General features: G+C 32.7%; 3 protein-coding genes across 3 annotated transcripts; 1 reads left to right on the plus strand and 2 right to left on the minus strand.

The window, feature by feature from the left end:
- The first annotated feature begins 10 nt into the window (after positions 1-10).
- Positions 11-1,948, plus strand: LOC130623477 (uncharacterized). Its single transcript, XM_057438969.1, has 2 exons — positions 11-730; positions 883-1,948. Exons 1-2 carry the CDS (start codon positions 201-203, stop codon positions 1,946-1,948), a joined length of 1,596 nt encoding a protein of 531 aa, XP_057294952.1. The 5' UTR covers positions 11-200.
- Positions 1,949-4,327: 2,379 nt separating this feature from the next.
- Positions 4,328-6,348, minus strand: LOC130623480 (uncharacterized). The gene is made up of 2 exons (XM_057438973.1): positions 5,451-6,348; positions 4,328-5,349 (listed from the first exon to the last, which is right to left on the minus strand). Exons 1-2 carry the CDS (start codon positions 5,495-5,497, stop codon positions 4,386-4,388), a joined length of 1,011 nt encoding a protein of 336 aa, XP_057294956.1. The 5' UTR covers positions 5,498-6,348; the 3' UTR covers positions 4,328-4,385.
- A 4,301-nt stretch (positions 6,349-10,649) lies between these two features.
- On the minus strand, positions 10,650-11,779 carry LOC130623484 (uncharacterized). The gene is made up of 2 exons (XM_057438977.1): positions 11,286-11,779; positions 10,650-11,101 (listed from the first exon to the last, which is right to left on the minus strand). The coding sequence occupies exons 1-2, from the start codon at positions 11,289-11,291 to the stop codon at positions 10,769-10,771; spliced, it is 339 nt and encodes a 112-aa protein (XP_057294960.1). The 5' UTR covers positions 11,292-11,779; the 3' UTR covers positions 10,650-10,768.
- Between the last annotated feature and the right edge of the window lie 9,612 nt (positions 11,780-21,391).

The following is a 21,391-nucleotide window of genomic DNA, read 5'->3' on the forward strand; positions in this document are numbered from 1 at the left end:
TTCTTTTTCTCTTTCTGATATGTGGCTGGCGCGAAAGAAGTAGCTCTGGGACTGGCCGGTCAAAATACCCACCTATAGTGGGTATTTTTGAAAGAGCCGTTTGTCTTGCTTGTCCAGATTTTACGGAAGGGATATAGGAAGGTAACTGAGCATAAAAACAAGCATATGGCGAGTAAAAATTTAGTTAGCTGGCTAACAAGATGGAAAATATAATACAACTTTTTTCCAAACTTCGACTTGCTCTAGAGAAAGGTTTTGACCCAAATTTTGTGTTAAAGCCCAAACAAATCATTTGCTTTGAACAACTAATTAATGGAAACGATACTCTTGCGGTTTTGCCTACTGGATATGGGAAATCCATTTTGTACCAGTTACTTCCTTTTGTAATGCCTTTACAGAAGAAAAGAAACATAGTGATTGTTGTTAGCCCTCTCAACGCTATCATTGAGGATCAACAAAAAATTTTGAGCCAAAGAGGTGTAGAAGTTGCTACACTTACTTATGAAAGGGAAGAATGTACAGAAGATCTTTTTGCACATTTGAATACGGAAGATCCTGTCGAACCAAATTTCAAAGTTTCACATGAAATAAAAAATGGAGATATTGATTTTTTATTTGGACATCCAGAAGCATTTTTGTCACACACAGGAAGAAATTTACTAAAATCAAAAATTTATCAGGATAATGTTGTTGCATGTGTAGTAGACGAGGCACATTGTGTGGAATTGTGGTAAGTAAAGTTTATATATAGCTAGCTACAAAATGTACAAAAACTATCAGCTAAAAATATAAATGTATATATATACTCTTTTTGTTACTATGTATATACTATAATTTACATATTTAGGTATATATATATATTATGTTTTTATATCGTTTCAGGGGACTGGAATTTAGAAAAAGCTTTCAAGATTTGGTTGTCTTAAACACCATCTTTCAAGATCGCCCTATGCTTGCATTAACCGCAACTGCGGGAGATAAAATGATTTTCAAAATTATAAAAGACTTATCTCTACAGAACTGCAAAATTGTAAAAGCCTCACCAAATCGTAGAAATGTGTTTCTAAGTGTAAAAAAACGACTTCCAAACAACTATGGTGTAAAAAGTTATGAACAAATTCTATTACCAATAGCAACAAAATTAAACGAAACAAGACAAGATTACCCTATCACAATTATATATATGGGTTTAAAATATTGTGGATATGCATATAAACTTTTTGACATGGTTATTGAAAATCCCTTCTGTGAAAACGAGATAACTCCAAGAGCTAAATTGTATGCTCAATTTCATGCATCAACCACTTCGTGTATGAAAGAAGATATTTTGGAAGAATTGAAATCCTTAAACTCTCGAATAAGGGTAGTATTTGCAACCACTGCTTTTGGTATGGGTGTTAATGTACCTCAGGTTACTAACATTATTCATATTTCTCCCCCATCAAAACTGGAAAGTTATATACAAGAAATTGGACGTGCAGGGAGAAATGGTGCACAATCAAATGCCATATTGTACTACAACAACTCTGACATCAGTAAAAATAATTTAAAAATGGATGAATCAATTAAAAAATATTGTCAAGAGACTGATTGTCTCAGAAAATCATTGCTCAAATACTTCAGTTTTAAATGCGAAACACAAGACAATTGTTGTGAAAACTGTAATCCTACGACAACTGAAGATTTTTCTCCTGTTCATCATATACAAATGTCAGATATTGATAGAGAATCAATACGTTTAGAGCTAGAAATGATTAATGTTGAAAAGGAAGAAGACTCTCATTTATTAACATTTGAGTTTAATTTGACACATGATGTTATTGGAAAAATTTCCAACAATTTTCATTTAATAACTTGTGAACGTGATTTATTGCATAAATTTGATGTTTGGGATGAAAGGTATTCGACAAAAATTTTTGATGTCATCAGAAAATATTTGAATCTATAAGTATATAAATAATATATATAGTTTTTATTTCTTCTTTTATTTTGTTGAAAACATTTTTTATTGGTAAGGTTGGACCATTAGAATTTTTGTGAAGCAGATTGTCTATATATATACTCTAGATAGCTAGTTTGATTATGCAACAAATTTATAATCAAATAAGATTTTTGATGGGGTCAAACAACATTTATCTGTAAAGATATTTTAGACATCCTATATCAGCAATATTTTTTAAAGTCCAGCTTGCAATAAAAAGTTTATGTTTTTATGCATATTCACATTCTAATAATGTATATATATATAACACATTGTGTGTAAGAATATTTTACTGATAAATACCTATTTCATTTTTATGATTATCAAGCCATTTATGAAAGTCACTCACATTTAAATAGCGTAGTGGATTACTCTTTATATTGCAAAAGCTTGCATGAAATCTATCAGGTATCGAATCGAAGGGTTTTACTCTCAGCAATTCTTCAATTATTTCGATCTCATCATTTTTACTATTAGCAGTTGCATGTTGAACAGATTTAGCATGTTTCTCCAGTTCTTTATCGTAATTTTCAGTTATTTCTTTAATCCCACTTGTTGCTTTGCATATTTTACTAATAGAACTAAAGGTTTTGTTTGGTCCCATATGATGTACAATATTTTTACTGATTTTATTTGTTATTTCCTGTGCTAAATCTTCTTCAATATTTTGACCAGGACCGCCTCTCCAATTTACAAAATAACTCCACTTTTGTTGTTCAGCAAGCCTTGGTGTTAATAAGCTTTCCACTTGAGCTATTGATACAAACATTTCGAGTGCATACTTGCTGTAAAGACCCAGTGATTTGAAGATTGATAGCAACAGCTTTTGATTAACAAGGTTACGATCACCATCCCCTTCTTTTGCAGTATCCTTCATCTGCAACACCAAAACTGTTTGGAATATGCTACACAAACCATAATTTTGAACATAATCTGTTGGACATTGCACCCCACCTCTTTGCATAAGAAACCTATCAACAAATGTTTCTAGCACAGTATCTAAATACTTGCATTTCTCTTCAAGAGGTTTGTGAATTAAGTTAACTGGAAATTTCATAATTGATGGCTTGTCATCCAATTTTTCCATACCTAACATCTGCATAGCTGCTGCTATTATGTATCCTTTCCCAACACTAAGAAAGAGTTCTTCACATCCTTGATATGAATTCAAAACTTTATCTGGTGTAACATTTTTACGATTTAGCTTCTCTCGAAAATATTTCAAAGTTCCACTTTCAAGTACTGATTCAGCTTTGTATAATAGATGATAGCAGTATTGTAACAGTGAAGCTTTGGTGTGCCACATCACCGGCTTAAATGGTGAGCAATGCTCGGCACGATCAATCGGAGTGTGAGAACCGGCAAGCAGATGTTTTGCACCAGCAAACCGTACACGCGTGAGCTGGTCTCCAGAAAATGGTATTTTCATGTCTTTCATTATATCACCCTCAGTGAAATTGGTATGAGCCAGGGGTTGTCCTGCAGGAGCAGGACCAGTCAGAATTGGTGCATCATTTTTATTTGGTTTGTTTTCTAATAGACCAGCACGATGATAAATGTCAACAATCCATGATTCATATGTACGAAGGATCTGAACGCAATCATTATAGTTGTTTTCGTTAGCATTTATTAACGGCATAGTAATTATGTTTGATTGTTGACACATTTCTTTGGAATATTTATGAGGGATATGGTCTGGCAGGCACTTTTTGAAAAAAGTGAACTTTGGAAAGAAATCTAAAAATACTCGAGCAATAAGGATTTTTGATGTGGTGATATATGCTTTCCACTCCTGGATATTTAGGGAAAATGTTCTATTTGACAATAGTTTAACATCACGCTTTGGATGATAATTTTGTAAATAATTGAAACATAACCGATTTTCAATAAGATTTGAAGCAAAAAGGTGCATATCCTCGTTTTGATTGTCAGAACGCATGTGATTTTTCAGAATCCTTATATCCCAGTTGTCACCAGTACCTCTGAAAGTTTTACCTTCTTTTATTTTAAGAACAGCTGTATCCAAGAAGTGTCCTCCTATTAAGGATAATAACTTTCCCCGTCTAGTAGGATAAAGGCACACACCCAGCTTGTTCAAACGAATCTGAAGCTAAAAATATTTATACAATCAACATTTAAAAATAGCACGAAGTGATCTATGGTAAATACATGTTACTTTTTAAAAGAGTAAAGTATGAAGCCATAATCATTTCTTTTTTTTTTCAGCAAATTTATGAATAAAAAGTTGTTTTTTTGTAAAAAAATGGTTCATATATGACTTTTTTTTAAAGAAGAAACATGTAAAGAAAACAGCATATAATTGTTATTAAAATATTGTATGCTACTTTTTGATATAGTTGAATCTTGTTGAAGTAGTATATAAATACTTTGTGTAAATATTTTGTTAGTTTTTAATTTTGTAAAGGTGCATATATATGTTACAATAATATAATAACAAAGTGCATACCTCCTTACTGCATCCACCATCTATAAACATGACACTGTTGAGTCTTTGCATTAAACTTAGTTCATGCCACCTGATGTTCATAATGATAGAGTAGATGAAGTTATACTTTATCTGCAAGTATTTGGGTGTAGATTTAGCATCGCAACTTTGTCCAGCCATCGAGTTTAGTATTTCCACAAGAAATGGGTATTTTTCAACCACTTCCAGCCACAGTTTTTGATTAGAGAATTTAGCCAATCCTGAATAAGTATTATCTAGTAGCATAGATGTATTGCCTTTCCTTTTGCACAAGTTGTTTGAGGAGGTCTCCAACTCTGTCTTTATGATATTTGTAATTTTTGTCATAACAGGAGTTTTTGAAATTACTTCAGCAATAACTTTTGTTTCTCGATTTGTAACAGCTTCTATGATTTTTGATTGATCTGTTAAAGTAATTATTTCTTCAGTACATTGGTTTTTATCAGTTGATTGTATATCAGGCATTGCATCCAATATTTGTACATGATTTTCTATTTTAGAAGTGTGAAACAATAATTTTTTTCTTGAATTTGGTGTTATTTTTGAATTTTCAACTTTGGACCCACTGGGAGATAAATGCATTCTTTTAACAGCTATGTTATTACGTAAATTGATTTGGCTTTCTTGACATTTTTTTCTGTATGTCCACATTTTTTCAATAAAATTCATACACGTTCGACAAATTACTGCTGGTAAAACATCTGCTTCATTCACATCAATTCCACAAGTTCTACTTATTTTCCTTTTTAAATTTTTTTCTAATCCAACCTTGTTAAATATACTGAATAAACGTTTTTGCTCCACATTATTTGAACATAATCTGCATGCTGTTGATAAATCTTTTTTTGCATAAACTTTTTTAGGTGTTGATGTTGTTGGAAACCTGTTGGGGAATATATATATATATATATATATTGCATATATATAATGGTTACATGTTATATAAATATTATAAACATAAAATTTTATGAAGTATGGTCATACCTTTTTGGTGAATCTTCTGCAGTTATTCTTTTATTTTTTCCAAACATGTTGATGCATGGTTACATGATGAGAATATATAGCTAGTCTAGCTCTAGTTTTTTCACTACCTGAGTTTTTCTTACTAGCTATAACCTTTCCTTTTAAGAACACATAAGATCATGATTAACTTTTTGTCAGATTTAAAGCCAGCTGTAGGGTATAAACAGGTGTAAAAAAGCATAGAAAAAAAGTGTGAAAAAAATTTAGCTAAACAAAAGGTGAGAAAAACCTATTTATAAGTACCTTGCATTATATCTTTTTACAGGTATCTTTTCAACATGGTCGTAAGCATTACCAAAATAATATTTTTTTAAATTTTATTCTTTATGTAATAAAAATCTTCAAACTTCAACCATTAACAAACAGCAACATAACAAATCCCGCACATCATCTTCCGCCATTTTAAATTACGTTACGTTCTCGCCTTGAAGCAACTCGTCTTAAAACTCGCGTAATTGAAGAGCCAATGAAATTCAAACTTTAACCGGCCAGTCCCAGAGCTACTTCTTTCGCGCCAGCACGCATATCAGAAAGGGAAAAAGGAGCTCTGGGGACGAGATTGAGAAGCCCTGTGGCTTAAAGATTTCTTCCATTAAAGAACATACAATGGAAGTTAGAGTTTCAAATAACCTGGAAAATCCTGAAATTTAAGATATAGACCCTAAAACCAAGGGATATGGGAGGAAAATTTAATATCCCGAAATTTCAAAATTTAATCTATTTCTAAATCACTACATACCATGAAACTGATGAAATAAAAAATTCACATGTAGTATTCTAAATAAAATTAAACTATATTGGTGTAGAAAATTCCATCATACAAATCCATAACTTTTTAACAAATTTAAAAAACCAAGCAGTCAAAATATTCCATTAGCTCAGAAATTAAAATATAAGCATGCTTTTGGCAAAACAATTCTTTTAACATGATGTACATGCTAAGAAGGTTACACATAAAATGGACCAGGTATTCCACTTTTATATATCACACATTTTGCTGACCGGCGACATTATGAAATGGTATGGATAGGGCTAATCAGGTGGATGGGTTTATATCCTCTTACAGGTCTTAAAATGAGCAGTCAAGCTGTCATCCTTGCTAGACACTGGATTTTTTTCGAGAGCTATCGCATATATATTTGGAGAAATCTGCAAGTGGTAGCAGGGGTAAGGATTAGAATTTCGTGGAGTTTTCTTAACGACTGAAATATTTCAGAAATTGAGAATCAAGATGGAGTTTAAACGAGCTGGAAGCATTGTTGATCTCATACACAGCATATATATGTATTGATCAATTAATAATTGATTAAAACACATGATAACCTTATAAAAAACTCACTTTTTGGCAAAAAGATGGGGGGGGGGGGGGGCTTTCGCCCCCCAGTCTCCAGGCCTGCTAGGAAAATATATATAATTTCATAATGTCGCCGGTCAGCAAAATGTAGCCTACATTAGCTAGTTAGCTATCATTGCTTTCCACAGATTTATCTCACTAAACTAGCTATAAAAAATACATCAATTTTTACCAGATATGTCTCGCATGTACTTACACGATTTCCAACACATAGCTTCAAGTTTTGTTGATTGATTACGTTCAACCGTGATAGTTTTGAAGAAGTGAAAGTTTTGGCTAAAAACGTTCTATCCCGACCAGAAGAATACTTTGCTTGTAGCAGCCCGAGCAAAGATCATATTAATACTGTATGTCTTTTAGTTAAAAATAAAAAAGCATTTCTATTGGTTTCTCAAAAACCACAATTTAGGTCCCGAGCGAATGGACAACCAACCCTACGCATCCAGGCTTTAGTCTGTCTCTATCTATCTAATACATCATTAGGTGATTTTAGAGATCTGACCTGTGCGGCGACAAGGTGAATCAAAAAAACGTTGAAACATTTTAAAATTCGTTTTGTCTGTTCCCTGTACAAATCAGTTAAACTATTCTAAGTTTTTGTTTACAATTATTCAACGAAAATCACCGCAAATTACTTATTTGCACAATTTTTCAAAGCAAATAGCCCCGCAAACACATTACAATTTTTGGGTGAGGCATCTATTTCGAAAGCACAGTATAAGTTTAGAAGCCGTATTACCCATAGCCTAGTTAACTAAGCTTTCTTTGAGGATGTCAAATTCAGTTTCTCTTAAATTGAAAGCTTAGATGCAAACCAATGCCAGAGCAAATTCCTAAAATTCAAATCAAACCTCAAAGCACACCTCGAATTACAACCATCCAATCAGCATTAAGTCGACGTGGTCGCGTCTTACCCTCTTAAATAATTAAAGAATTGATTACATTTGCTCAGGTGAGTTATGCCATTTGCGGCCAAACCAAAAGATTTCCTGATATCGACTACGTAAGCAAAGAACAAATGAATTAACCAATCAAAAAGCATATTCAGTATTCTGTCCGCAAAAATTGTTAAAACCCAGCGTAATTTTTTCCACCTTAGCAATTCTGACTTCCTGGTGGTAAGAAAAATTATGCTAGGTCTCCTGGCTATTTTACTCAAACAAAATACGGTTATTGCATAGCCTTGCACCTTTATTTCAAGTTAATTGGGTCTATGGGTCCTTACCAATGTAAGAACTGTTTCCAAAAAGTATTTTCCACATAAAACATAGGTAAAGATTTTGATCGACATAAAATAATTTAGTCACTTCTAGCTGAAGTTTGGCGTCATTACAAAGAGTTACCCAGCATTCCTTTATTATTTTGAGGAAGAAATAATTGTAGGGTGGGAGCATCATGTACATAACTATTAAGACGGACTTACTTTTTGACCAACAATTGAGCCCTAAACATTTTATATGCTCTCTCCCTATCTCAATGGTATAATACCGTTGCAGGGTCCCTTGGTCACCAACCTTGAGAAATGTGGGTAAGAGGGGAAGGGGGGAGGGGTGAGAGTAAATACAATTCTATGCTGAATTTTTTACAATATAATACACCTAATTGGAGACCAATTTTCGGATCGCAAATTATCAAGAGAAATTGTGTCTTGACCGCCGAAAGCGTAATGATGTAACAGAAAAACGTTATGCCAGTTAATTTACTACAACCTCGATTATAAACCAGACGTTATCTCTCCATTATCTGTTCATTAAGTAATTAAAATTGACTGTTCCTTTAATAATCTTGTTTGAATAATGGAAAAGCATGTACCAACGCACGTTTTTAACCAGCCTGGGAGTGTGAGGCGTCCAGAATAAATTCTTTGTGCGCGTTTTTGCAATCCCTTATCCGAAATGCATTTTTAACCATTCTCGCAGAATTTAGGTCTCGCAAAATTGCACTTTTTAAAGAAAATCCCAAAACAAACCAACAACAACTCCTGTGAGAATTTCTTTCTCAGGCTAGCATATAATCTTGGATTAAGTGCATAAGAAAAGCTTCTTTAAGCAGAGGAGATGCAACGGGACAACTAATAAAAATCCTTTTGCATTTTTTAATACAGTTTTCAGACAATAATTTTGCCTCGGTTTGTATTGTGCAATCTGGAACTGCATAGCCGCTGCATAGCAATGCCCATAGCAACTATTTCAATGATATTCCACATAAGATTCTACCCTCAGAAATAAATTAAATTAAGCCACAAGTACAAAGCAGATTTCACTTTGCGCCATGAAAAGTGGACTTGTCAGCTTTGTTGAGGCTTAAGGTGGATTTTTGCGAAGCGAATTGCGAATTCAGAGGCGAATTAGCTGCAAAGTATCTTATTCATTTCTACAGGACGCAAAAAACATATGACGAATTTAAAATACTGAATCCAAGCATTCCTTTGGGCATTTGAAACAATTTTTTTCAGTAAAAAAGTTTTCTAAGAAAACACGGATTGTGTTTTAATTGGTTAAGAAGGATTTTCACGCAATTTTTTTCAAAGCAAAATAAAAACATATAAAGCAGCGCATGCTCAGATACATTTCGCCGACGAATTCGCCATCCAATACACTTCATAGAAATCTCCTTTAGGGTCTCAAGTGTTCGGTGCAGGACTAAATAGTGCACCTTATCTCTTCATAAAGTCAATTAACTCTTAAAAAAATTAAGAAAATACTACACCCTAGGGTACAAAAATTCCATCCTTGTCCTCAAGGTTTTTTGCCTTCTTGATATGAGCTCATATGCATTTATCCACAGGGTACAAACTAGTCTTTCTATAATAATAGCCGTGTCTTCTCTTTAATAATAGCTGTATTTTGTCTGTCTATACGCGGTGGAACCCGTGGATTCATTCACGGGTTCCACCAACTAGTCTCTATGATAATAGCCGTTATCCGTCTTTCGTCCAAAACCGGATCGTGCTGAAACACACACGAAATCTACCAGGCACAAATGCCAAAAATGCGGTATATTTTTATCGGCTTTGTTATGACGGTTGAATTCCCGCGAATTATCCACAACGACTACTTGTGAATAATTCGCGATGGAATGGAATGGAATTTTTGTACCGTAGGGTGTAGTATTTTCTTAATTTTTTTAAGAGTTAATTGACTTTTTATCGAGATAAGGTGCACTATTTAGTCCTGCACCGAACACTTGAGACCCTAAAGGAGATTTCTATGAAGTGTATTGGATGGCGAATTCGCCGGCGAAATGTATCTGAGCATGCGCTGCTTTATATGTTTTTATTTTGCTTTGAAAAAATAATATTAATATTCGATATTCAATATTAATATTCAATATTCAATATTAATATTCAACTAATATTATTCAAGTCAGCTATTAGCGATATTTATAATTCGAGCGTGGTGTTTCCTGTGATAATGATATTCTAACAAAAGTAATTACGCACGCATAGAATGAGTTATTGACTGGACAATGTAAGAAATTTGATGCAAGTCAAGTGATTACGAGCAAAGTGGATATGTTGTCATCAATATGATGCAATAAAAAGAAGCTAAGCTTAAACATTTCAATGTTATTTTTATTACGTCAAAAAAACATATCGTAGCATATAAACTCAGTGCAATTAGTACAAGTATATACAATACAGATGTTGTTAGCTTTATAATAAGAATAATCTCAACAATTATCAAAGTAATTTCGGTAAAGATGTGGCAAAAATCTTTTTATAAGAACACAACATTTGGGGCAAAAAATTTTTTAAGCGAATTCAGCTTCAGCTGAGATTTAAACGTTTTTATATAAAAAAAACAAAGTGTATACATTAAAAAAAAGTAAAAAATTAAATAAAAATATAAACATAATAAACAAAAAAAATTCAGCGAACCAAGTATGGATCTCGTGCGAGGATTATCAACAAGTACTTATTGATTTAACAGTGACCCATCAAGAAGCAAATAAACCACGAGGGATAATTACTTGGAACACTAACCCCAAATGTGGTGCTCACGTCACTTGACACCTTTCCTTTCTTTAGATCGACAGCTCCTGACTTGATCACTTCTTTAAATCGTCGCTTGAAAAAGTTAACCATCGGCATGACAGAATCTTGAAACTCTTCGTCTTGAAAGAGAGTGTATTTAAACAGTGGAAGCCTGGGATCGACTTTAGGTTTTTGTGTTGTTGCTGCATCAGTTGGTTTTGTTAGAGGTAGTGCCTTCGCGTAAACAGCCACCAACATAGTGATTAAAAATGCTACCTGAAACTACAATGAAAGACCCAGTTATCTAAACATCTATTACACTCATGACAGGTAAAAACAACTTCGAAGGCTACCAAGAAATGAAAACGGAGAAAAGGATTTTGCAAAGAAAAGCATTTAATACGAATTGCTCGAAGAAATAAACTTTGTACTAGTCGACTTCAAAAGTTGTGTACTTATGATTTACCTTCATGATTGAATCCAGTGAATTCTTTACTGCTTCTTCTTATTTTCTTTTGTTGACAACTAGTTTGCACACTTTAACTCGTTCTGAAAATTTTGAAAATTTCTCTCTTTTTTATAGGCCAATTCACGGTTCGGTGGATTTTTTAATCCAATTTAAAAGTACAATATCCCTTGTCAGTTGTAGTAAATGAAATATTGATGAACATTCAATAAGAAAGACGCACAATTAAAAAACAACTGTCAAAAAGAGACTCGGTACTAAACATAAGTGGAATGTAGTAACCCTAGCAACTATCGTCAATTTCAGTTACTTGTATATACTCTGATTAATTAACTGTATATTTGATCATGAACGAGAATAAAAGATTGATTTTTCATCTATATGGACCAACTTCGCAGATAATGACACGCCTCCGTTTCTCGCTCCTTGATTTAGGGGGTAAAATAACGAATTATTTATTCACTTTTTTTGCACTTTTATTAAACTAAAGTACCCGAGAAAAACATAATTTTCACACTTGACGAAGAAGTGTTTTGGTTTGGTTGTGTTTTCTGCATTGTTTTTTCGTAGAAAAAAATTGAGATTTTAGTCTACCGCATGATCAATGTAATTGTGCAGTGCGTCACGCCCCAGCAAAACTTTTCCTTCCATTTCCTTATTAATCTTTATGCAAAAACAACCACGGATGCAGAACATGCGTGGGAATAATTTTATCAGTTTTGCAATTAATCAGCAATCGCTCACCCGTCATCATGATATAAACTTTTAATTGCAGACACGCGCGTGTAGATGTTTCATGAATAGATATGTCAAGTGGAGAGGTTGCGATAAGACAGCTAGATAATAGGATTTGCATGACGCTAGCTACACAAAAGTGATGTTAAAATACAACTTCTTATTGCGACGAAAAAGATGTCAAATTTTTGTGATTATTGTAATCCGTGTCCTAATACTTTAGTGATATGTGAGCTTAGTATATTGTACTGAACGGTAATAAAAAATTCAAAACTCGATAAAGCTTTCCTCACTGTCTCTGCATAGATGATATTTATTGATAAACCCTAAATCCTCCCTTTGTTATACAATCTAACTTGTCCTTTATGACAGCTAAAACAAGTGGTAGCTTTATCACAAAAATTAAGACACAAAATTTGTCCCTGTTTCTGTAGTGACACTACCTTACCATATAAGATTTTACAATTTTTAAGTATTAAAAACAAGAGTGTACATCTGAGCCAACCGCGACATTACGACCTTTTGTTTCTTATGCCAAGGCAATTATAGAAAACAGAAAACAAGTCTTGGATTTTACGTTCCATCCATGTAAAATACGTTCAAACGTACATAAAAACACCGTCAAATGTATGTACAGGTAAAATAAAATTAAGTTTATAAATAATAATAATAATAATAATAATAATAACATGAAATTTCTCCACTATGCAATATCTTTGGTTTCTTCATTGGTCGAGGACGGAAGATTAATTTTTGAAGTAGAAGGGTAAGAAATTAAGGTCGGATTTGGTGTAATTGTTGTTTTGTTGCATGGTAGTTTAAAATTTCTTTTTAACTAGAAAGGGTAGGAGGTGCTCTCTCGTCCTTTAAAAACAGTCGAAGTTAAAATCACATCGAAAGGACTGGGTATCAGCCCTCTCATAAAAATTTCATTCATCAACTCTCTACGACGCACGTATATTTTAGTAACTTATTTGGTTGTACCTTTTATTTTTAAAGATATAAAACGTCGTAAAACTTAGATATAAATTATCCGAAATTTTAGAAAAAATAAATCGTAATTTTTTTACATCCTTTGTTTTTATTTTATGAAACCTAATTACGTCATTGAATTCGGCATGGACAATTCTTCTTTTTTATTTCGGAGATGTTTTGTCTCGAAACTAAGACAACTTTTAATTATATCTGTTAAGCAAACATTCCTGAGAAATAATTATCATATTTAATTTGCAAATATTTCTTGGGTTTAAGGCAATAAATAACAAATTAAATTTGATAAATTTTCTCCATGATCTTTGTCAGAGCATCTGAAGATCACAACTAAAAAACGTCTTTCAACATGCATGTACAAAATGTTAAAAATTCTCTTGATAAAAATAAAATGTATAAAAATCGTTTATTAACAATAAAAGTCGTTAAAAATTATATGTTTTCCCAAATTTCCGATAATCGTCTTATTTCATCGTTTTTGTTCAATAAAGCCGATTTGTGTTGTTTAATCGCTAATGCCTCTTTAAATTTTCTTTTAATAAAATTGTTTTCCCTATAGAGAATTTCTATTTTCTCATTTTCTCATGCAATTAAATGAGTTTCCCAAGAACATCGTTACAAAAACGATAAAAGAAACATTAAACAAAGAATGTAATGGAAGAAACCAGACAGATGACGACACGAATTCAATTCGATTGTTTTTACCCTATGAAAAAGGCATCTCAGAACAAATCGCCAGAGTATGCAAGAAATTTAATGTAAAATTAACACATACGAAAAACAAAGCGCTTAAAAATGTTGTAAAAGGCAACAAAATATTGAAAAACGGAAACCAAGACAATGAATCAGGTGTTGTATATAAAGTAACGTGTGGGTGGAAAATATTACATAGGAGAAACAGGAAGGAAGTTGACAGCACGAATAAAGAGCACAAAAATGGCGCAAAAAACGATAAAGAAAACGTCTCTGGAATGTCCAAACACGTTAAAGAAACAAAACACGAAATTAACTTTGAGAAAATGGAAATTCTCTATAGGGAAAACAATTTTATTAAAAGAAAATTTAAAGAGGCATTAGCGATTAAACAACACAAATCGGCTTTATTGAACAAAAACGATGAAATAAGACGATTATCGGAAATTTGGGAAAACATATTATAATTTTTAACGACTTTTATTGTTAATAAACGATTTTTATACATTTTATTTTTATCAAGAGAATTTTTAACATTTTGTACATGCATGTTGAAAGACGTTTTTTAGTTGTGATCTGAAGATGCTCTCACAAAGATCAGGGAGAAAATTTAACAAATTTAATTTGTTATTTATTGCCTTAAACCCAAGAAATATTTGCAAATTAACTATGAAAAGACAAACCTATAAAGAATTCAATTATCATATTGTTCACCATCAATACACACGCGCTAAGCATTAAAACTCTCACTCTATAGTCGAATATACTTTGTTTAGTAAAGGCTTACATTTGGGTAAAGGCGCTATCGAATTTAAAGTTTCAAGTAGAGACCAATATATATATATATATATAAAAAGAATTTTCTACACCAGTGTCTATAATAATAACTGTATTCTGTTCCAAGTTGTTCCCTTGCAGCATGAAGTATTTTTTATTACTTTTGTGCCAACAAGCAGATAAAATGTGTGAAATACAGATGGATGAAATATATGAAAGACGGAATAATTTTCCATGGAATTTTTTGGCTAACGACTAGTTTTTTTTACCCATATTTTGTTGAAAATTAGGCAAAAAGCTAATGTCCTGTGTAAGACGGAGAGGATTTCAGCATCCGGTGACCTTCAGTAATATTTTAACATAAATGTGTTCCAAAATATCAATTTTTATCAATCTGACAAAGAGTTAACGTTCAGTTTGACAATAGGTTTAGATGGAGGGGAAGTTTTCATTGTAATTTGTTAGTGCAAAATAATCAATTTAAGAATGCAGTTTTACCTTTGACCTAGCTGTTGCTAAAAAGACTCTTTTAAATTGGTATAAAAAGTACTTAATGGTTGCTCAGCAGGAAGTCGTACAATTGTCATAACACTTAGCTAAGTATTATTCTATGCGCTTCTATGCGAGATTTGAGTAATGTATATTTTGTTTTTCTATTTTAAAAGATATTAATTAAATGAAAATTTTTCAGAAGTTCACAAAATGTTTTTTTCCAGACTTACTAAAAAATAAGAAGATTACGGCCGTTTATAAAGCGAAACATCCAGGACTCTCTTCTCGCTTTACTTCTTTACACGAGTTCGTGCTTTAAGTTCATATAAGAAGTATAACGAAGGAGAGGTTTCTTGGCTACGTACGCATCTCCGACAAATATAACAAAGTTTCTATAATTTTTGTGCATATCTTTCCGACGTTTAAAATGTCTTCGTTATTATTTTTAAATTTGACCACTACGTGGCGGGTTTTCTTTTTCTTTGCTTTTGTATTATTATTTTTCTTTAGTACCATCTCTATCTTTTTTTTGTTTTCAATTTCAATGAACGAAGCTAATAAAATTATAAGACTTTATTTACGACAAATCATTCTAAAAGCCATTAACATTTTTTTTAATTAAGCTACTTGACAGTAACTTAGACGGAAAGCAGTTGTAAAAATTGTAAACAGATGATGCAATTCCAATGCGATGCTACAACACTCAGTGGTATGCATTTCTGATCTTTTGTTACTTTGCTTTCGTTCAGGATTAACTTGTAGCTACTTCGAAGGCTCACCAACAAGCAAAGCAACTCTCAGGCTATATGGAGGTTCGGACATTTTTGGAGAAAAGACACTAAATGTAATTCTAATATTCTTTGCGTTATCAGAGCTTTGCGTCATGACTTTATCAAACTCGTACACAGCGCTTTTTTCACTTCAAGAATCAAAAGACGTAGCGCATACTAGTTCGAAACTGTAATGAATCTTCTTCCTAGGAAAGAAATCATTGATGTGTTTTTGCCTTAAATTCTCCAGTGTTAACGTCTTAATCTAACAACATCATGTTCATATCGATATCGCCATGAACTTCAACGTCTAGACTTTCTAGGGCTTCTGTTACTGTGATTGTTATCTGTATGTCTTTTTGCTCTTCTACTTCGTTGTCCAATTTATTAATTGGTGTACCTCTTAAGTTTAGGACCTCTACGATGCTTATCTCACGAGATTATTGGAGGGAATTGGTATTTATATTTCTTTAATTTCAAAATCTATGTATTTGTTGTTTTCACAAACTAGCTGGTTTTAGCCTTGATATACCTGTGGATTACCAGTTTTATGAAGACAGTAGCCTAATGGTTTCAAATAAATTTGATCGATGTATTGATGTGAAAGTAAGCAAATGTGTCACATAAATACAAGTAATTTATTTTCCGTGTTTTTTATTTTCATAAAAATATGATGTGTCCGCTATCAAGTGTCTGCTTTGTAGAGGTTGATCATGAGTCGTCAAGTTCCTAAAAAAGCGTCCGAAAATTTTCGCTGTATAGCCAGGGTTGACTACATTAGTTTTCAGAACGAGATTAAAACAAGTTACTTCAAAAACGTTTATAGTGTTTCGTATATAAAAAAGAGGCGAGAAACAGGATTGTGTGCTTACTATAATTGTGCGACATTTTTTAATAAAACTCTGTCGAACGAAATCTTAACACCTGTGCAAACTTTCTTCAATTCTGTGGAATCAAAAATCCTGCGAAAATTCAAAAAAATACATATACAGTGGAGTCCTGATATAACGAACCCCCGATATGTCAACTCTCGAGGTGAATTACTTTGCAAAAGCATTTTGTAATATAGATTGCATTCAAAATCATGTTGATATACAGTAGTCTCTCTAATTAGCGGACACCATTGATTCAAAAAATCTGTCTACTAATTAGAAGTGTCTGCTTTTTAGATGGTTAACTATTTTTGAGCTAATTTTCATTGTCGAGTGAAAAAATTGATGTATTTTGATGTTTTCTTGTTGTTATTTTTTTTTTTTTTTTTTTTTTTTTTGGGGGGGGGGGGGGGGGGGGTGAATTATTTTAGACTTTAGAGGAATAAAAAAATTAGATTTAAAACACTTTTGTTCCAAAGGGTTACGAATTTTGTACAATCTTTTCTCACCTTTCGATGCAACGAACTCTCGAACTCTCCATTAAAGGAACTTTTAAATTGAGAGTCCGCTGTACTTTTTATTTTCTTCGTTGTCGGACGACTTAATTTCTCTTTGTATTATGTAAATAACATGATAATACCTTCGATACCTCTCCCCAACTTTTCCCAAAATCTTCTTCTCACACACCATACCCCACGAAAAAGCTTATTTCACACCTTCACCCAATATTGAGTCCATGCGTCCACACGGTGTCGGACTTACATTTACGAATCAATGTCTAATCTATGTCACAGAAAAATAAATATATATTTCATTCTTTCTTTATTTTATGTTTACTTTAATAACCATTGTGTCCTCACTCATGTGGGATCACCTCATGTTGCAGTAAAAAATGCAGCGCAAGTTTCAGTGGGAACATTATTTTTAAAAAAGTCATTTTTATGTGCAGTTATGACTGTCAAATTAGTATAAACAATTATTATCCCAGAACTTTCTAAATGCAATAATAACAAATTAAAACTTCATTTTTTTCTCTATAGGTGTACTATTCAGCAATTTTAACATTACGTTTTGTTCGAAGCTAAGAGTTCACATTGAAGATTCATACTCTGCAAGGTCTACCCTAACAAAATGACTAAATCTAAAATAAATCACAACACTTATCATACGATAATTCACTTGATTTTCGCTCTGTTTTTAATTTTACTTCAAATTTTAAGTTTTCACACTAAAAATGCAAAAGAAATTACAGGAAAGCGAGAGAAGTGAGGTATGCGTCAGCAGACACACACACCTATGATCAAACATTTTTAGACCACACAACTGTTGGCATGGGACCACAGAAATTCATTGACTGATGCGCCAGTTATGATTGGATTAAGTTTAATGTCAAAAGTTAACACTAAAGAAATAGTCCCAAGTGACAAAATTTGTTTATCAGGAGACAGCTTAACTCGCCTAGAGAACTTACAGTTCCGTAATACTGGACTAATTTTGTTGACTAAAGATGTTTCTACTGGGGATTTAAAAGCGAGACAACAAAAGCATATTCCCAATGCCTTTCTTCTTTGTTTGCTAATTTAAAGAAAGACCTTTTGTACCAAACTCAGCGTCGATATTTTGTGCGTTTCCTAGCGTCAAGTAATTTTGACACAGCAACATGAGTTATAATTAGTTTGAAGGTGATAGTTTCTTTTTCTACCTCTTTTACGGGATGAGCGCGGATTTAAAATCAAGTTGGGATTTTTATATTTAACACTGTGTTCATTAGCTGTCAGTTCCAGGATGTCGCGCCAGTCAATCTATAGATTTGCTGACAGATAATATTAAAATACGTACTAATCGCTCGAACCGACTGCCAAAATTCCTTGGCTAAGACCACCCTGGTATATTGTCTCACTATGTTTTTAAAAAGCATTAAATTTAACATTAAATTTTATGGATATAATAGACCTCTTGTGTCTCGACCCATCCATATTTATTCGTTAGAACTATAAATATCGAACCACGATAAGATCTATGTAAGGGATTATATTGTTATCAATGATATATGTCAAGAATTATCGTTTACGATGTTTATCTCAAGCTATGCTAAGTAGGGATTCGTAAAATTTAACAAGGTACTTAAATTGTCAAAATACGATTAATTGGAAACGAAGAAAAATATTAGAATGAGATGTTTTTTCTCAGAAGCTTCTTGTGACAAAAAATTAATTTCCTTAATCGTAGAAACAAAATAAAAAAGAAATTCTACACAAGCAAACCTGAACAAAATAGAAGAAGAAGCAAATCTCCCCAAGCATTTTAAACTGTTCTAAATGTTTTTGGGCTAGAACTATGTCCATCGAATTGAAGATTTTGGGACAGGAATATGTAAATTCATCTCTTTTTGCTGACATACATGATTCAATGAAGAAAAGGAAAACTTCCTGGAACACAATAATAAAATCTCGCCTTTTTTTCAAAACAATGAAACAAAACAAGAAAACGAGATTTAAACACCCATTGTTTAATTTCTATTTTGTGGTTGAAAAGTGGGTGTCGCTATCTGGGTGGGGTTGTCGCTATAGGGTGAGTGATAAGTCTCTTGGATATTTTGTTACCCCTATTCAAGCCTAGATCTTGGGTGACTCTGTGTACCCGAACCCAAAAGTGGGGCTTTTTTATTCCCCACTCCGGTGGTGCTGGTGCTGGTGGTGTCATAATTTTAAATTTAGACGCATGATTAGTGGAAACTATCCTCGTTTCCTCGTTTCCAGGCTCTAAAAGTACACTCGTTTCATCCGTTTTTACAACTTTCGTGAGAATATCTGCTTCTTTTTACTTACTATTGTATCTCTCGTTTCGTGAGATATTTTTCTATTTTTTAACAAAACATAAAAAAACAGAAAGACGTTTCTTTCTGCCATTTTTCTTTTTAAGTAGGAATGCTTATTGCAATACAGATGAATTCGTTGTAATCAGTTAGACTACAGACCAACCGGATTTCCAACTTTTGTTAAAAAAAGTTTGTGAAATTCAAATTTCATCTCAATATTTTTAACCAATGATGTACTATAACGACGCTTCAAAGTTTTTAATGTTTTGACCGATCACAACATTATTATGTTGCATTTTATATGTAATCTTGAGTAGGATTGAAGTTCTACAAGAAGAAATCTGAATGTTTTTTCTAGTTTCTGATGCGACTACCAAGTCTATGACCATTGATAAAGAATCACCGTCCTGCATTTTTTCTAGTTTAAAGTCAGCCCTTTAGCGTCAGTTTCTAACAGTTTAATTTCAGGCCCTTATTTTTAAGAATTTTACCCATCTCTTATTACCTAATAGCAAAATTAATCACAGCAATTTGACGTTGTGTCGCATCGCCTCGTTACTTTGGTTTGTTTGAAAGCAAACAGTACGAAAATCAAAACTTAGAAGCTATATTTGTAAACTGTTGGACCACTTTGTAAAAAAAATTGCGACTCAGGTATATACGTTTAGTTGGAGGTTAAGTGTTAATTTTTAAAAAGAATTAAAAGAATTTAAAGGCGATTACAGTTTAATTGGGTAGCTGTTTCTAAGTTAATATAGCGTGGTGGTTTCATGCTGAGATAAATCTAAAACAAATTAAATAAACTCGTGCGAACTGTGCTATTTTTAATATGCATGATGTCTCATATGTTCTTGTTAATGTTGTTAATTCAATCTAAGGGCAGGCAAATTGGAAGATAGTTAGTGAGTAAATATACGAAAAAAACCTATTTTATCGATGAGGAATAACCGTTTATTTTGCCTTTTTAATTAGTTTTATAGAGGCGACTTAATTCATATTGGCCGCTCTGTGTCCCCAGAAACAAAAGCACCTTGGGACACGAAGATAGTTATAATGAGAGGCTAAACCAGTTTTAGTTCATTTTGAGTCTCATTTCTATATTAATAATACCCGTATTCTGCCTGTGCGCGAGAAAAAACTTCAATATTGATGCAGGAAAATCAAATGCGACATGTGCGAATTTCTGTCGATTTTTTAACGGGTGTCTCTTTATCGACACCCGTATTCTGTTTGTCTAACTGTCAGGTTATGCTACAGAAACACGAAATGCTATATAAAGAAAGGGTGAACTCATGGATAAATCCAAATCCAAATTATCATTATAATAACTTAAATGGTCAAATTTGTAATCATGAAAAAAATGAAAGTGAAGAAATGAATACCAAGAGGTCTGGTACCCGAGGAAGTGTTAATCGTAGTAAAAATCAAAAACTATTCGACCTAGGAAGTTTGAAACGGATTTTTAGAAACATCCGAATAAAATCAAGTTGTCATATTTTATATTGAAGTTTTATGATGATAGACAGTTTTTTTCTCCTGCTTTTATCTCAAAAGGTTTTCTGAAATATTCTCCCAACAGAGTAAAGTCAATCCTAACCATAATCTAGGCGTAGCTGAAAGTAATCACGTATACAATATGTAGTGCACATCGTTGTGTCTGAACTTAACTGTATTTCGTTTGATGGACGACAAATCCTGTCCATAAAACTGTCATCATAGACGCCATTTTTAATTTGGTGGGATTAGACGCATAGGTATCATGGTAGCAATCAGCTGACTGACTGAGATGAATGAGTTATTGTACTTACGATACTCCGGTTTTATAATTCTGTTGAATATAATAGTTTTTTTAAATGTTGGAATTCTTGAATTTTGCTTTTAAAATCCTGTTGATTATCCTTATTAAGCATACATAGTAAACCTATTATGATGCATTTGTTGATTTTTTATTCATGTTTT

The sequence above is a fragment of the Hydractinia symbiolongicarpus genome, chromosome 13 (assembly GCF_029227915.1).
Source record: "Hydractinia symbiolongicarpus strain clone_291-10 chromosome 13, HSymV2.1, whole genome shotgun sequence".
Classification (NCBI taxonomy): Eukaryota; Metazoa; Cnidaria; class Hydrozoa; order Anthoathecata; family Hydractiniidae; genus Hydractinia; species Hydractinia symbiolongicarpus.

What these genes read in the sequence shown, in the direction of transcription:
- LOC130623477 (XM_057438969.1), top strand. Translation starts at nt 201, where the DNA reads ATGGAAAATATAATACAACTTTTTTCCAAACTTCGACTTGCTCTAGAG. An exon ending in GCACATTGTGTGGAATTGTG is followed by an intron (nt 731 to 882) that starts GTAAGTAAAGTT and finishes ATATCGTTTCAG; the next exon opens with GGGACTGGAATTTAGAAAAA.
- LOC130623480 (XM_057438973.1), bottom strand. Translation starts at nt 5,497, where the DNA reads ATGTTTGGAAAAAATAAAAGAATAACTGCAGAAGATTCACCAAAAAG. An exon ending in GCAGAAGATTCACCAAAAAG is followed by an intron (nt 5,350 to 5,450) that starts GTATGACCATAC and finishes ATTCCCCAACAG; the next exon opens with GTTTCCAACAACATCAACAC.